Source organism: Mustelus asterias, chromosome 13 (genome assembly GCF_964213995.1).
Source record: "Mustelus asterias chromosome 13, sMusAst1.hap1.1, whole genome shotgun sequence".
In the NCBI taxonomy this organism is placed as follows: domain Eukaryota; kingdom Metazoa; phylum Chordata; class Chondrichthyes; order Carcharhiniformes; family Triakidae; genus Mustelus; species Mustelus asterias.
The window spans coordinates 75,724,682-75,741,743 of NC_135813.1; the positions used below are offsets into that span (position 1 = coordinate 75,724,682).

The 17,062-nt window shown below is 40.9% G+C and overlaps 1 protein-coding gene across 1 annotated transcript in view; it reads right to left on the reverse strand.

Moving 5' to 3' along the window:
- Window positions 1–17,062, reverse strand: part of sart3 (spliceosome associated factor 3, U4/U6 recycling protein) — a 31,356-nt gene that overhangs the window by 1,491 nt on the left and 12,803 nt on the right. Inside the window, exons 9-17 of the mRNA XM_078227035.1 lie at window positions 16,246–16,323; window positions 14,276–14,334; window positions 13,376–13,485; window positions 12,687–12,799; window positions 8,458–8,534; window positions 5,789–5,948; window positions 4,233–4,678; window positions 2,611–2,763; window positions 1,090–1,277 (exon numbers count right to left, since the gene is read on the reverse strand). Coding sequence (XP_078083161.1) covers window positions 1,090–1,277; window positions 2,611–2,763; window positions 4,233–4,678; window positions 5,789–5,948; window positions 8,458–8,534; window positions 12,687–12,799; window positions 13,376–13,485; window positions 14,276–14,334; window positions 16,246–16,323 — 1,384 coding nt within the window. The remainder of the gene's footprint in view (window positions 1–1,089; window positions 1,278–2,610; window positions 2,764–4,232; window positions 4,679–5,788; window positions 5,949–8,457; window positions 8,535–12,686; window positions 12,800–13,375; window positions 13,486–14,275; window positions 14,335–16,245; window positions 16,324–17,062) is intronic.

Below are 17,062 nucleotides of genomic sequence, written 5' to 3' on the forward strand. Positions count from 1 at the left end.
ATGTGCTATGTCGGCTCCCACTTTGGATGGGAGCTGTTCTGCCTTTCTAATGAATGTCTCCCTGTCTTCTGTACGCTCCATTTCCTGTCATATTTGACAATTTTTTCATCTCATTTCCCCCCCCATATTATATCATACCACCATATAAAAATATCTTCTCTCTCTAACCTCTTTCTAGATAAGTGCAGTGACATCAAGGATCTGACCAGAACTTAGCTGCTATGTCAAATGCTGTTCTAAGATGCTGCATGTCACCAAACTCTCCCCAGTTACACATTCCACTGCATCCCTTGCCCAAACCCATCTGCTGGTGACTGTCATTCTTATCTGTTCCCTTAAACATCTAGCACCGTTGAAGTTTCTCATTTACAGCCCACCTCTCATTCAAAATACTCAAACAGTGACATTTTTCATTATTGAAGTATCCCTAGTTATTTCATCCTCTGTCATTTCAACCTGTATCAAATCTCACACTGGCACTTGTGTCGTGTCACTATACACTCAACCTCCCAATGCTAATCTTGCCCACACCAATCCTGGCTAAACTAGCCCCTCCAAAGTTACAAGATTAGTTCTTATTCTGCCTATAAACGTGTCCATACCCATTTCCAACCCATCCTCTTGCCACAACAATCCAGTTTTTTTCCCTACTGCTACAAACTGCAAAAGATCAGTTTTACAAGTAAATTATCATTGTTTCTATAGTAATAACGTTCTTTAGAAAGACTCAATGTCAAAATTCACTGAAAAAGAGAGACATAATTAGAAAGAAAAAAATGTTACTGTCTAATCATTTGCATTGCTGGTTTTGACACCTGCTCCCCAGTTATAAATAGTTGGACACCTGTCCCAGTTCACACTGTGACCACTATAAAACACAGACTAAATATAATTCAGCTGCATATAAACAGGAGCCTGCCTTAAAGACAAACATAAAAATACAACATTTATAAAATATGTTCTTCATATGCGATTATTGTTGGAGATGAACTTCTGAAATCTTTTTCAAATGGACAAGGCACCTAATTCTGGTGGTCAGTCCGAACTGAATCATCCTCTATATGTTTCAACAGTTTGATCAGCACTTACGCTCCATACACCTGCCGCGGGAGCAAAGAGCCAGACGATCGACTAGTTTCGACCTTGCTAGTCTGTTTCCTCTGCGGAGGATTACTGATGGCCACGCTGATTGTGTGATCTTTAACCACCATTCCATCCATCTTAAGAACAGCCTGGGAGGCCTGGACTTCATTCTCATATTCAGCATATGCCAAACCCTGAAACAATAATCACTGAAATTAAAGTTTTTTATTAGTCACAAGCAGTCTTACATTAATACTGCCTGTTCGGATACACCGAGGGAGAAATTGGCATAGCCAATTCACCTAACCTACACATCTTTGAACTATAGGAGGAAACCGGAGCACCCGGAGGAAACCCACGCAGACACGGGAAGAGTGTACAAACTCCGCACAGACAGTGACCCAAGCCGGGAATCGAACCCGGGTCTCTGGCTCCGTGAGGCAGCAGTGCTAATCACTATGCCACTGAAATGTTATTCAGACTCCAAAAACTAAACTTCAGGAGGGAATAACTTATTCACAGGTAACAGCAGCCAATCTATGGGGTAGACACATATCCATCATACTGGGCTGAAACATTCAGATCCAGAGAGTACAAAGCTGGAAATTAAAGAAAAAGGTCTTCACAATTCCTCTACATGGGTTCAAATGACACAAAGCTAAATAGCTTATGGGAGTTTTCATTCCCTGGCTTGGGCTTACAGGTAGAGGTGGCAGAGCTCAAATTTGTGATCTTCAAATCTGGAGTGCACGACTATAGGACAGCTGCTTGGGGCAAATACTTTGATACACTTTTTCATGTTGCAATTACTTTTCTAATTGACTTAATAGCACTGTGGCTGAGTATGCAACTTATGCCCTGTCAGAAGGCCACTATTCGTCCCAGAAAAAATTTCAGTATTAGTTTGCATAAAGAGTGATGGGACAGGCTATCATAGAATCATAGAGGTTTACAGCATGGAAACAGTCCCTTCGGCCCAACCTGTCCATGCCGCCCTTTTTTCTTTAAACCCCAAAGCTAGTCCCAATTGCCCGCACCTGGCCCATATCCCTCCATACCCAATTGATCAGAGTATTGCTGTGGAAAATGCAACAAGGAACTACAGGCGCCCAAGTTCTAGGGTAATTCAAAAAAAAGATGCAAGGCTTGAACATATTTCATTTTCTTGAAGAGAACAGGCCCATGTATGAACGTATGTTGCTTCTGGCAAGTATCTTTGCATGTCCGAGTGATGAAATCTCAGAGACTTAAATCTAAAGCAGGACAAGTAGTCTAAAGCAGCCAACACAAGCGTTCACAGGCACAAAGCCAACTTAGCAGTGGAGCATGGAGAAGATTCACTATTGGTAAGGAAATGTGATTGAACATTTACAATTCCCAGGCTTATGGGCATTTGGTTCCTTTGATATTCATCAATTTTCCAGAGAGGGGAAGTTACTCAAAAGTTTATTCAAGATCTGAAATGATTTTACTTCACAGGTAAGTGACACACACCAGCTTTTTAATAGGCCACTATACAACAGGTACCTTTGATTTTCCAGAGCGATTAGTGACAAGGCGGATCTCCTTTAGGTTTCCATGCTCTTTGCAGATCTCCTCCAGTTCTTCTTTAGTGCAGGAGAAAGGTAAACCTGATATAAAGACCTTATGTTTCTCTAGGCTGGTGCTGTACCTAAACACCTGGAGAAAAAGCACGAAACATTAAGAAAAAATAGGGTTTCTTTAAAACTCTGCTGCATCTGTTCAATGTAGTGAATTTTGTAAACACCAGTCCCTCATTGCTGCCTTTCACAGTCTGGGAAAGATTTACATAATTGAGGAAAATTAAAGATGTGACAAAAGAAGTGGGAAAATAATACAGTAGAATCACAGAAATTTATGGAGGCAACTATTCGACACATCATGTCTGTACAAGTTGAAAATTACACGCCCTATCCTATGCTACTTTCCAGCAATTCATCTGGAACCATGAAGGTTATGGAACACTTCACGACCACCAGACATTTCAAAGTGCTTTACAGCCAATTAAGGACTTTTGTAGTGTAATCAGTGTTGTATTGTAGGAAATGTAGCAGCCAATTTGTGCACAGCAAACTCCCACAAACAGCGGTGCAATAACAATCAGATAATCTGTTTATGTTATGTTGATTGAGGGATAAATATTGGCCGGGGCAGTGCCGATACCTCCTCTGCTCTTCACCGAAATAGTGCCACAGGATCCAGGCAGATTGGGCCTCAGTTTAATGTCTCATTGAAAAAAATGACACCTCTAACAGCACTCCCTCAGTACTGCACTGAAAAGTCAGCCTTGATTTTAGTGCACAAGCTTATAAATGGGCCTTGAATGCAGGACTTTGTGGTCCAGGGGTGAGGATATTACTATCTGAGTCGCAGCATTTCTCCAATGCCATGAGGATTTCTGACTCCATCATCTTTTTAAGGCAGAGTTCCAGATTCCCACCCCGGTAAAAAGAACCTCTCCTCAACCACTCTCTAATCTAATTCCATCAATTACTTTAAATCAAGACCCTCCTGGTTACTGACCTACTTTACTCGAGGAAATAGGTTCACTATCCAGGCCCCCTCATAATTCTATACAATTAAAATAATTTCAGTTAAATCTCCCCTCAGCCTCCTCTGTTCCAAAGAAACAATCCCAGCCTAACCAAGTAATATAAAAGCAAAATACTGCGGATGCTGGAATCTGAAACAAAAACAGAAAATGCTGGAAAATCTCAGCAGGTCTGACAGCATCTTTAGAGAGAGAATAGAGCCAAGGGTCATCCTGACTCAAAACATTGGCTCTATTCTCTCCCCAGCCTACCCAATCTGTCTTCTTAGCTATAATTCACCATTCTTCAGTTACAAAATGTTCAAAGAAACAAAGGTTTGAGAGATGATTGAAAGAGACATCTCAGAAGAATGAGATGAGAGCAGAATTCTATCAGAATTGCACCTCAAGTTTCTTGCCCAATATTCTTTTGAACCATATCACAAACAAGCCAATGGGATTGGGAAATACAAGCTGACCTATGGTTAAATGGGTCCCTTCACTTCAGCCAACTGGAACTTCTTGAAAGAAAGGTTGCACAGACAATGGAAAATGTTTAAAAGCAAAAAAATCCCACGTCAGTGACCAAACGAAGTACCTTAAATTCTGGATTCTTTGCTTTGTCGACACATGGTGAAACAAACATTGGCCGGCCCTCTAACTCCTGGCGGTCCAGCCGCAAGGCATCGGTAGCTGCTTTCTCCTCTTCAAATTCCACATAACAATATCCTCGAAATAGTCCTCTATTACTGTAAACAGGGCGGATGTCTGCAATCTGGCCAAAGCTTTCAAATACCTCCTTCAGCCGCTCCTCGGGGTTGGGCATCGAGTATGAGAGATTACTGACAAACACAGTCAGGTCATCCTTGGTGTTATCGTGGAGAACTTTGTTCCATGTGGCAGCTGCAGCTTTTTGTTTTTGCAGTGCTGGAGTCTCCAGTATCTTTGTATTGCTTTTACGACCAAACAGACCACATTCTGTTGACATATCTTCTTCCTCAGCTTCTTCCAGTTCCCCAGCTCGAGGCTTTTTATTTGGTTGATCTGAAATTGAAAGATGAATTAGTAGAAATCTCCCTCTTGTGGTCATAAATGGAGCAGGAGAATGGGAATACAAACTGAAGCAACAGGGTTGTTAATGGTTGGTTGATTATGTTGTTAAAGATGTCTGTTTTTATTGTTCTGACATCAGGGCACCTTTCATTCAGGGCCTGCCCCACCAGGGTGACGTGGGACCTGCCTCCTTGATATTTTTGTTTAAAAATATGGTGGGAAAAGCCGGAGTGCAGCCAGTGGGATACACTCCACTATTCCCACCCGAGTTGACACCCAGACAAAAAAAAGAGAACATTCTACCCTTAGTTCCTTTAACATAACAAACTTTCCAAGGCATTTCATAAAAAGACAAGAGATTTGTGGGAAAATGGGAGAAGGGTTAGGGAACTAGTGGAGAAAATGACACTGATGAGCTCTTCAAAGGAGGACAAGAGCTTCTAACACCTCTTTGTCTCCTTATATACTTCTAAAAAAAAAATTTTCAAGCTGATTTTTTAAAAAAAGGAACTACTACATTCGAACCAACTCTCATTTCCTAAAATACAACTGCTCTTTCAAGAGTTAGCATAGATACAATGAGTGGAAGGACTGTCTTCAGTGCTGTATGATTCTATTCTACAGGAGAAATCTGCTACTAATTGAATACTAAAAGTATGGTCTGTCATGTTTTTTCTGGGTGCCGAATGAGGAAGTATCTGAAATTAGAAAATTCTGTTCTCGTCGTGAACTATTGCGTGATTACTCGGTCAGTACTAAATTTCCCAGTCTCAGATATCCAATTGAAATTATGTCAATGCACAGTCCTCTCACTTGTTCAATGTACTAGTTATTTCTTAGTAATCACTCAATTACCTCTTTTCACCTCAAAGAACATATAGCTGTAACCTGAGGAATTTTGTGGTACGTTTGACACAGCAGCAATTTTCCATAAGAACAAAAGCTTAAACTTTCCCCATGTTAGAACACAATAGTTTCAGATTAAATTCTTGCCCCAATTACTGACGCACTCTACCAGATATCCCCTTGTTAAGATGTTAGCATATATAGAATGGAGCTCATTCATTAGCCACGAGTTAGTCTTCTCACAGGGTGCCATACCAATTTGGGTGCCCCATTCCTCCTCATCTGCTTTGCGTTTGTCTCCAGGTAATGCCTGTTTCTGGGCCTTTTTCGCAGCTTTCTTTTCAGATCTGCCTTTCTTCCGCTGCATATTTTTCTCCTCTTCCTGTTTTGTCAGCAGGGCTTCCTTCTCTGCAGCCTGGGCAAAACATTAAAAATAGGAGTTAAAACAATCAAATTCATCTCAAGGGGTAAGTTTTTTCCATTTAATAATATTTACAGCTAATCTCCAGATTGCCTTGTCGAGTGAGAGCAAAAATGCCAATGAACGTCAACTAGCTATCTTGGTGTATTATCCAGCCAGGTCAGTCTTCCCAGAGAAACCAGTGCTATTCACCTAATAAACGGTTAGAGTTACATTTTTAAGTTACTAAAATCAGCATTCAGACAAGGCGGCTACAGAGTATTTAGGAGAAGGTGACATACAGTTCCTGGGGTTTGTGTTCAGCCAGGTTGCTATATTTTCTTCATGGCAGGAAATATTGATCATGTGGGGTGGGTCTGCTACTGGCTTAGTGGATGGAGGTGGCGGAAGTGTGGGGTGATGTGGGAGAGTGACAGAGCTGGTGTATGGGAGTGAACAGCTTTCATCTCAACACAGTGCACACCAGAGGATTGATCCAATTGTTTGATGGACAAATGGCCCCAGACATGTCAGCACTTCCTGTCTGAATTCCAGACCTGCTACATTTACAGCACTTTTTGTTTATCCAGATCAGTCCAAATCTTTTCATTTTCTCAACCAGTTGAATGTTCTTTTCATATCTTTCCATCACCTCACTGATAATCTTTTATATCATCCGACAATCTTCTACTAAGGATTTAATCCATTGATTCCATCCACAACTGGCTTGTTAGCTCTGATGAACTACCTTGACTGAAACATTAACTCCATTTCTCTCACCACAGATGTTGCTTGACCGGCTGAGAGTTTTGCAGCATTTTCTGCTTTTATTTCAAACTTCCAGCATTTGCAGTACGTTCCTTTCGTTTTAGTGGCTTATCTGCTCTCCCCTCTTCCCCCTTTCTTCTTTAACTTAAACTTTTAAAATGTCTACTTATCCATCTAATGTGTGATGGTACTGTGCCTTTATTTTTTAATCATGCTCCCTGCAGTTTGTAAGCAAGCTTTTTGTTTATGCTCTGGCACTGGCTGCCTGGTTAGATGTCCTTTCATTGCTGCTTAAATGGTTTAAATGAGGTTTTGTTTATTTTTAATCTGGACCTAATGCACTTTCTGGTAGGTTACAACCTTTCTGTGGGAAGAATGGTTGACAGGTCAGATGGAACAGTTTTTTTTTCTCTCTCCCAAGAGTTCCTACTTTCAGTTTTGGTTGCTGGTTAGTTAGAAGGTGTTTGGACTTCAGACGGAAAGGCAGTATTTCTGTGCCTCTCTCCCTATTAGAAATTGTGCAATGTTGGAAGCAGTTTTCTTGTCCTCCTGGAATGAAAATTTTGCTGTAAGTGGTTTGCTGGCTAAAGGCTGGAGACCATCAGTGGTATTATCTCTACCTCGAGGTGCTGGGAGTTTCCAGAACGGGGAAGTCAGAGTTTCAATTCTCCAACCAAAGGACTATGTTCTAGTATCACATGAGCATTCTTATTTTCTGTGTTAAACCTGTGGCAGGTGTATGTTAATAAGGAGGTTTTGTTGTATTGGAACAGTACATTTAATGGTTAAGGTTTATGCAATATCATGGTTGTTTTTTTTCTTGTTTGTAATTGGTAAAAGCTGTCGCTAATTTTCTTTCTAGGTGTTAACTGTATTCTTAAATAGACTGTTTGATAAAAGCTCCTTAGTTGGTCATTTGAATCATGCCTGAAGTGAAACATCTTGTGCTTACCCTAGCCAAATTCAAAGTGCAAAACTTATGGTCTAGGCTGACTTCATAAAACACCTTCAAATTTCTGACCTGGATTATAACATATGTAAGGTCCACATCCAAATGTTAAAGCCTGCCTTTTCTCTTTATGGATGTTAACTGATTATCTTGTATCTAGTTCCAGCATTTTGTGTTTGTATTTTAGATTTCCAATATTTGCATTTTCTTTCTTTTGATCTGCAATTAAAACATTAGCTACACTGATGCAACACATTAAGTCTCCTAGTATTGGTTCAGTTGGATTAGCTTTTGCAACAATAAAAGTTTAAACCAGACAAACCATTTCTCAAGAGTTAGCTACAAAAACATTCCTCGATACATGATGCGCTGAAACTCCCTATTTTGTACAGAAATTGTTTGCTGTGTTGACTGGAGAGTCAGTCAGCACACATATAGTATCGAAGGTGTTTTACTCAGCATCAAACTTGCACACGTTGGATCTGGGTGTTCCCATTACTGAGAATCTATGCCAAAAGTGGGAAAGAACTCTAGTCTCTGGTAATGAAGTTTCCAATCCTAATGAACACACACAAGGTGAATTCAGAGGTTGAGTTTCATTCCAAGCCACCCCTGCTCATCCTCCTACGGCCAGCCCTAAAGCAGAAGTTATATGCCAGGCTCTCAATGAATATCAATGATTACTGTACATGCTCTACAGTGCATGACTAATCAGAAACTATTCCATACCCAGCACTGGGCGAATCTCTCCTAATATCTCCAAAATTGACCTCACCTGGCAAAAAACACAATCCGCTATGTACTTACTTTGGTTCTCTGCTCATTAACTCGGTTAAGTCTGGTCTCGGTCTTCTCTGCAGCTAGGTCCCAATCTTCCAAAGAGCCTGAAAAAGGATAAAAAGCTGTTTTACTACTCAGAATGAATTTCATTATTCCTGTTTACATTTCTCTAAAACTACTGAAGGAACTGGCTCAACGTTAAGAAGAACCAACATTATTTCTTGACCATAGCTGTTACAAAACATTGAACTTTGACTTGTGGTTAAAAGAGGTTGATAAAACTTTTGATAAAAACTTGATTTCTTCCAGCTCAGCAATCTTTTCCACCAAGTCACTGAGCCATGTAGAGCAGATATCATCCTAGAACTGGGACCACGCTGAATCAGCTGACCTCAGAGCACTGGTTAGACTGCTACAATTAATCTGAGTGCTGCTGGGCTGGAGGAAGAAAATCAGTTTTGGTTACTGTTCCTGTTTGCTATAAAGTGACACTTGCTGATTGTGTGTGTTGGAAGCTGGGCGAGTGTACAATCTGATTGAGCGGTGATGCCTCTTTGGTCTAGTACCTGCTAACTTACACATGAAGGTCACACATGAATCAGGACCACCTGGCAAAGTTACTGAAACATGGTTAGTTTCTGTGGAATATAGAGTGAATATCTTCAGGATAGAACAAAAATGAAAGGTGAGGGAGAACTTCAATTTATGTAGCAATATACCACGTCCTCAGGATGTTCCAAAACAAATGATAACCAATGCACTATGTTTGATGGATAGCCTCTTTATGAGGCAAATATGGCAGACAAATTGAAGGTACTGTATGACGTGGGAGTAATTTAACAAACAACCAGATAATTGGTTTAAATGGTGCTGAGTGAAAGACAAACATTCTCTGGATTCTGCGATAACTCCTTGCTCTTCTTCAAATAGTAACATTACATCTTTTATACCCACTGGGTGTCAGCTTAACATGTTGACTGACAGTGCAGCACTCGGGTGTCATTCAGGTAACATGCGCAAGCTTACTGCGGGGTTTAAAAGACAAGAGTGAAACTAATTGAGCCAGGCTAACATTTCATTAATTATATACAACATGATGGTTTATCATATAGTGTGTTCATTATGATTTTGGACTTCCTTTCTCCTGTCTACAATGTTCTGCTCTTCTCTCCTAAAGGCAACTATCTTTGCTTGGTACACTGGTTTGGTATTCCAGCCCTCTCGCATTTCATACAAATAGCTATTTTTCAAGCGCAAGTCTAGACAGTGAGTGAAAACCGGCTATTTAATATTTTGCAACTCTTTTTTAAAAAAACTTAATGATCTGAAGAGAACATATTAGAGTGAACTTGATATTGCTGCACAGTTACATCCTGACAGCGTAGAGCAGAGACTGATCCTGTCCTTACCCGATACCCACTTTCCACCCAAAGTCACTGGATAGCAAATCAGGAGCAGGAACACAATGCTTTTTTTGCCTTAGAATGTAGGCATTGTAGCATTTCCACAAGAGACAGGAATCAGCCAATTCATCATGAGGCAGGAACTGAACCTGGTAATTTTCCCCATCTGGATGGCTGAATATCAAAACTATGCACTGCATTTACTCAGTCATTGAGGCTGTTTACTCACTCACAGTGGTTAGCACTGCTGCTTCACAGCTCCAGGGTCCCGGGTTCGATTCCCGGCTTGGGTCACTGTCTGTGTGGAGTTTGCACATTCTCCTCGTGTCTGCGTGGGTTTCCTCCGGGTGCTCCGGTTTCCTCCCACAGTCCAAAGATGTGCGGGTTAAGTTGATTGGCCAGGTTAAAAATTGCCCCTTAAGAGTCCTGAGATGCGTAGGTTAGTGGGATTAGCGGGTAAATATGTGGGGCCTGGGTGGGATTGTGGTCGGTGCAGACTCGATGGGCCGAATGGCCTCCTTCTGCACTGTAGGGTTTCTATGATTTCTATGATTCTTATGGTCTCAGAAGAGATCAGTATCATTTTTTTTGGAAATCCAAAAACCCAAGTATTTACTAAAAGAATAGAGCTATGCGTTCACTGTTTAAATCAAAATAATTCTACTACATAAAAATCAAAGAACGTGACTACTAATACCTATATTCCAAAATATTCTGTTACATTAAAGATATTAAAAGTAAAACACGTAGTTGTACTCTTAACCAAACTTAATTTAAATTTCCTTCTATGCCCATTTGATTTATTCTCCTAAAAAACTCAAGTGAGATGCTGATCAGAAATTGGAAGATTAACCACTTGGTCTGAGTACTGTTTCAAATATCCATCGAAGTGTTGATCCACTTGTTCTCTAAGTCTGAATTCTTGCATGTAGGAGCACTCTTAATCTTCTCAGCTTGGCTATCCCAGAGTCCAACTCACTGTTAATAGCATCCTTTAGTTATCAGGGGTTTAAACCCTTTTAGCCAGCACCCAGACTTTCAACTGAATTCTGTTTGAAAGAGATGATTCCTGCAGCATACTTGCTCTGAACTTCACTGCTTGAGAACAGAACCACACACAATGTAATCTCCCTGTAAATTATGCCTTGCTTACCTCTTTAGAGTCATAGAGGTATACAGCATGGAAACAGGCCCTTCGGCCCAACTTGTCCATGCCGCCCTTTTTTTTTAAAACCGCTAAGCTAATCCCAATTGCCTGAATTTGGCCCATATCCCTCTATGCCCATCTTATCCATGTAACTATCTAAATGCTTTTTAAAAGACAAAATTGTACCCGCCTCTACTACTACCTCTGGCAGCTTGTTCCAGACACTCACCACCCTCTCTGTGAAAAAATTGCCCTTCTGGACACTTTTGTATCTCTCCCCTCTCACCTATGCCCTATAGTTTTAGACTCCCCTACCTTTGGGAAAAGATATTGACTATCTATGCCCCGCATTATTTTATAGACCTCTATAAGGTCACCCCTCAGCCTTCTATGCTCCAGGGAAAAAAGTCCCAGTCTATCCAGTCTCTCCTTATAACTCAAGCCATCAAGTCCTGGTAGCATCCTAGTAAATCTTTTCTGCACTCTTTCTAGTTTAATAAAATCCTTTCTATAATAGGGTGACCAGAATTGCACACAGTATTCCAAGTGTGGCCTTACCAATGTCTTGTACAACTTCAGCAAGACATTCCAACTCCTGTATTCAATGTTCTGACCGATGAAACCAAGCATGCCGAATGCTGCCTTCACCACTCTGTCCACCTGTGACTCCATTTTCAAGGAGCTATGAACATGTACCCCTAGATCTCTTTGCTCTGTAACTCTCCCCAACGCCCTACCATTAACTGAGTAAGTCCTGCCCTGGTTCAATCTACCAAAATGCATCACCTCGCATTTGTCTAAATTAAACTCCACCTGCCATTCGTCAGAATTATTTTTCTATTATTTATCTCCCAAGCAGTTGGTCACATTAGTTCCTGGAAGCTAGTTGATTTTTGCAATAAATCATCTTCCAGAAAAATATAACTCTTAAAGGCACCATGATCCCCAACATAAAGCACAGGTTGTTCCCCAGAAGCACATGGGCCATTGAAATTAGGAATAAGAAAATTCAGCACTTTTGGGGCTGGAATGTGTCAGAATCCTCTCAATTTCTACACAAAGCAGCAGCAGAAGATTCCAAACCTTTCCTGGACAAGGGCACTTGTTCCATGGCTTGGGAAAGAAATTTACAAAGTATAGAATCAGTCCACCTTTGGTTATACTGTAACAGCTTTTGACTGCCGCGAGATCAGTTCTTAGATCTTGGTTCTATCAAGTGCCCTGACAATCTGTCTTCTAACAAGATACGGTCACACTCATTTGAAATAGTCACAGCAGTTACTCGAGCCAAAACTCGAGTCACATGGAGATGTAGGCCAATATCAGTAATGGGGGGAACCTGGTAAAGTGAAAGGATCCAAGAAGCACATCAACAATTGCACGAGTCCATTGGAATACGACAGTAGTTGCTGTGGGTCCTTGAGAGCAAGAGGCTCCTGGAAGGATTCCACCAGACCCTTTATCCACTGCCTTTGAAACAACTGTCTCAGAAATAACACTTCACATATTTCAATGCAAAATAATAAGTTAAATCTCATTTCACTCATTCGGCCCAAGTATCCTTTTGCTCAGCCAGCAGAAGTGAGGATTGTGTTAATGGCTTCGTTGACACATTACACACACTCACTTTATTTTCAGCCACATAATAAACTTTTAAGGTCCCTTGGTACTCTTTATCGAACACTTGACATTATGCACAAACTCACCTTCCACCCTCTCGAAGGCGAGCAACACATCACAGACATGCTCAGGATAGTCAGTGGTACATTGTACTGCTCGATGCAAGGCCTTTCTGCAGTGCTGGGGGTCACCATGAGCTCTGCAACATCATAACATGCAAACAGAAAATAAAGTAAATTCTTTGTTAATGTATACAGATACCCATGCAAGCTGTGACAGTTATGACACCTGTGATGGAACCCACAGATCCACTCTCACTTCCTTTACCCAGTCATGCATTTTCCCCCCCCCAAGGCCACAGTTAATTTCCTCTCTATCCCTGTGGCCAGAATTATTTTTAATAATATACACTTTTCATTAGTCCTGGTTCATTCTCATCAGGTATTTTGTTTTTAATTCCTATCGTGTTTCAGTATTTATATTGTCATACCTAGATGTTCTCTGAACTTTGGCTCCCATCCCCTTTTTAAATCTTTATGTTATTATTGTATCCAAACCCTCTTTCTCTTTACTGTCCTTTCTGTTAGGACCTGTTTCCATACAGTTTGGGTGCAACCTGTGCCTGTAAAGAATGCCCACTGTGACAGAGTACCAAAGAACATCCTGTACCCCAAACTCCCATGTCATACAGTACCTTCAAGTACGGATGGAAGATAAATTTGTGGGGGTGGAGGGGAAGAAATAAACTGCTGATTGACGAGACTGATGTCCTTACCGCTCCAAATTATAATATTCCAGCCACATGTTGGCATATGTTGCATTTCCTTTGGTCATTATTCTATCCCACAGCTCCCGAGCTTTCTGCATATTTTTACACAGTTTTGCCTAGAAAAGAATTTAAAATTATAAGCACACAAAGAAGGGATGAGCAATAATCATAACATCTCAACCTTCCAATAAGCAAATACACAGTACAAATAAACTTTCTTCATCCCCAAGGACTCTTCATAAGCCACCTCTCTCTTCATCCCCGGGGTCAAATAAACCACCCTCATGACATTTGTCAAAAACCAGTCACCTTCATCCTCAGGGATGAATAATAGTGTAAACCACCCAACCGAAGTCAGAAACAAACCCCTTGGTCCCAATTGCTAGACACAAGCAGTAGACCTTCTGTGTCAGGAACACACATATAAAGCAGCACTCACCCCAGAAGCACACAGCACAAACCATTTGTCCTAATCTCTAGGGACACACATTGGCAGATCCCCTCCTCCACTTTTAATAGCCTGACAAATTACCTAGTTGTCCCTTGCATAACTAATATATAGAAGTATTGAGTCAGCACGGATTTTCAGAGATAAGCGAGGTCATACAGCTTCAATAGTTGCTTAGGCTACAAGAAGGAAAGACTGATGAATGTAAAGGTAAAGGTTCAGTACAACAATGGTATAGCACGGACTGCATTTATTAATTTATTTTTGGGGAGTCAGTGTAATTCAAATACAACATAAAAATCTAGCTAATGAGACTAATGATATTCATGAAATTATGAATGGCTAAGGATTCACCTACGAAATTAATCTGAAATACAGAAACCGAAGTGTCAAAGCCGAGGATAAAAAGGACCCAGAATCTTTGCTCAGAAGCTCCCTAGTTCCAGGTGTAATCTTACCTCAATCCTTGCCCAATTCTGTAAAATTGTGCATGAGGGATCCCCACTCTCACCGAATCCTGCAAGGAGGCCAGAAGTTACTTCAATTTTTAAATCAGCCACAGTTTAAAAACACCGGCTTTAAAGACTGAAAATAATTTCCAGTGAATAACTCAGATTCACTCCTAAATCAAGGAGAAATACTGGATGGAATTAGGAACCCACCCATTAACCTCTTGAGTGGGTAGATAGGTGGCAACTGGTCAAATATCTTTCCTGACCAATAAAAGGGATGAAAATCAACACATTTAATGAATGGTGAAGGAATTAACAATTATAAACTGCTGAAATTTGCCCATTTGAAATAGAACCACCATATTACTAAGCAAGGAACTTGTGCTGCAGTACTGAATAATAGAATGTAACTTATAAGAAACACTCTTCATAAAGCCAGTAACATCCCTGTGCTCGTTAGCTGAACTGCTGCAAATGCAGTTCATTCTCAAACCCTTCAATAATAGCTGCTTAAATCTTCCTCTAAAGTGAGCTGATTCAATTCCTATTCAATGACAACAGCCCTAACATAGAACTAATGTCGTGTTCCAGGACTGAATGATCCTTAGCTAGAAATATTAAAATGTTCTTCCAATAATATGGTAAAAGAGCAGATAAATAGGTTTGTGAACAGCCATGGTCAAAATAATTGATGTGGAGATCTGTCTGGAGACAATACACATCTCTTTAACCTGTGTTTAATGCTCCCTCCACCCACATTGTCTGTACCTTTAAGACCTGGCTGGCTGTAGGGATTCGCGTTCTAATCAGTATTCTGTAACTTGATTTTGTGTCTCTGTGCACTGTTTGAGAGCACATTTCCACTCCATCTGACGAAGGAGCAGCGCTCCGAAAGCTTATGGTATTTGCTACCAAATAAACCTGTTGGACTTTAACCTGGTGTTGTGAGACTTCTTACAAAATAATTGAACCAGGAAAATAATATTTTCTAGCAATATTCAGAAGATCATACTAACTTTCTATTCAACCTCTGTACTCCATAGACTCTGAAAAATAAACTCAAGACCAAAATAAATACTCGAGGTTAGAAATACATCTAATCAGTTTCTGAAAGTCACCAGAGAAGATTGTAGAATCCCTACAGTGCAGGAGGCCGCCATTTGGCCCATTGAGTCTACACCGCTTCTCCAATCTTACCCAGACCCACCCCGCCCTATCTCATAACCCCCATGCATTTACCTCACTAATCCCCTAACCTACACATCCTGGTAAGCGGCTATTTAGCATGGCAAATCCACCTAACCTGCACATCTTTGGACTGTGGGAGGAAACCAGAGCACCCGGAGGAAACCCACACAGACACGGGGAGAACATGCAAACTCCGCACAGACATTCACCCAAGGCTGGAATGGAACCTGGATCCTTAGTGCTGTGAGGCAGCAGTGCTAACCACCGTGCCGTCCCTCGTGTGGGACACCAGCTGTCATCACAAATCATTTCAGTACACAGGAAGGCAATTCAGCCAACTGTGCCCAATATAACTTAACTATTTACCTACATATTTATCCCATATGTTTATGTTTCCAGTTCTGAAAAACTTCACTGGTGTTCAATAAAATATTCACCAAGCACTTCTGCGCGGGAGCAAGGAAATATGACATCCTATAGTTAGAAAGTTAACAATTCTAAAATAGGCAACTATAGACTCATTAACTCAGCATCTATAACAAGTAAAATAACTGAATCCATTCTAAAGTATAGCTGTGAGACCACATGTGAAGCAATAACTGAATAAGAGCCAGCATAGATTTATAAAAGGATAGCTCTGGCTATCATGATGGAATGACCATTTCCCACCTTTGCTTCTCATGTTCTAAAATACCAAGTAGTCTTTTTGGCTGGAGAGTAAATCACTGTAATAAATGACTGCAGCATAACTGACAATTTATTTTTAAAACATAAAAGTGAAAACATACGTTGCTCTATATCCTGTTTCAAGTAGTCCACACCACGACTGAAAGCTGACCTGAGTTCCTCTAGCTCTTGACTGGAATCTATTCAAACAAAATAACAAAGAATTAACGGGAAAGAAAGAGAGGGACCTTGTGACAAGCGTGGGGAGTGGGTGAGAAACAGGTGACATCTAAGGTATTTAAAATGTATTGTTGCTACCCAGTTTCATTCCCACCTTTCCCTGTTTGATTCTCTTCAATGTAGTGTCTGCCCAGCTCACAGTATTGAGATTGCACTTGAAGACACTGATGATAACCTTGGCCTGTGCCTCCCTGCAATGCTCAATCTCTCCGAGGTACTCACATGTCCTGTCTCACCAACCTCCTCCAACACCCTTCCTCTATATGCCAGCTTCACAGGGCTGCACTAACTTGGCTCCACTGCTACCTGCCCAACTCAACTAATGAATCTTCAAAATACAAAGCTTTCTCCACCACCCACACAACATCTGCCCTATGACCTCCAGAGTCTCCAAAGTTTCCGTCCTGATCTCTCCTTTCACATCTCTCGTGACATCATCCACATTTCTGATTTGAGTGACCACATACACTAATGAAATCCAATTCTATCACTGCATCACTTCACTCAATCCACACTGACTTCCTGCTGCCCAGCTCATCTGATATTAGGTCATGTCTTAGCCAAAACTGCTTCCAAGCAAACAATATGTAGACCATGAAGCTTGTTCTTAACCCTGCCCAAAATTCCTGTTCTCTTTGCACAGTGTGGATGTTTCCTCATGTTGAACTAGGCTGTATACAAACCTCGAGTCCCTGTCCA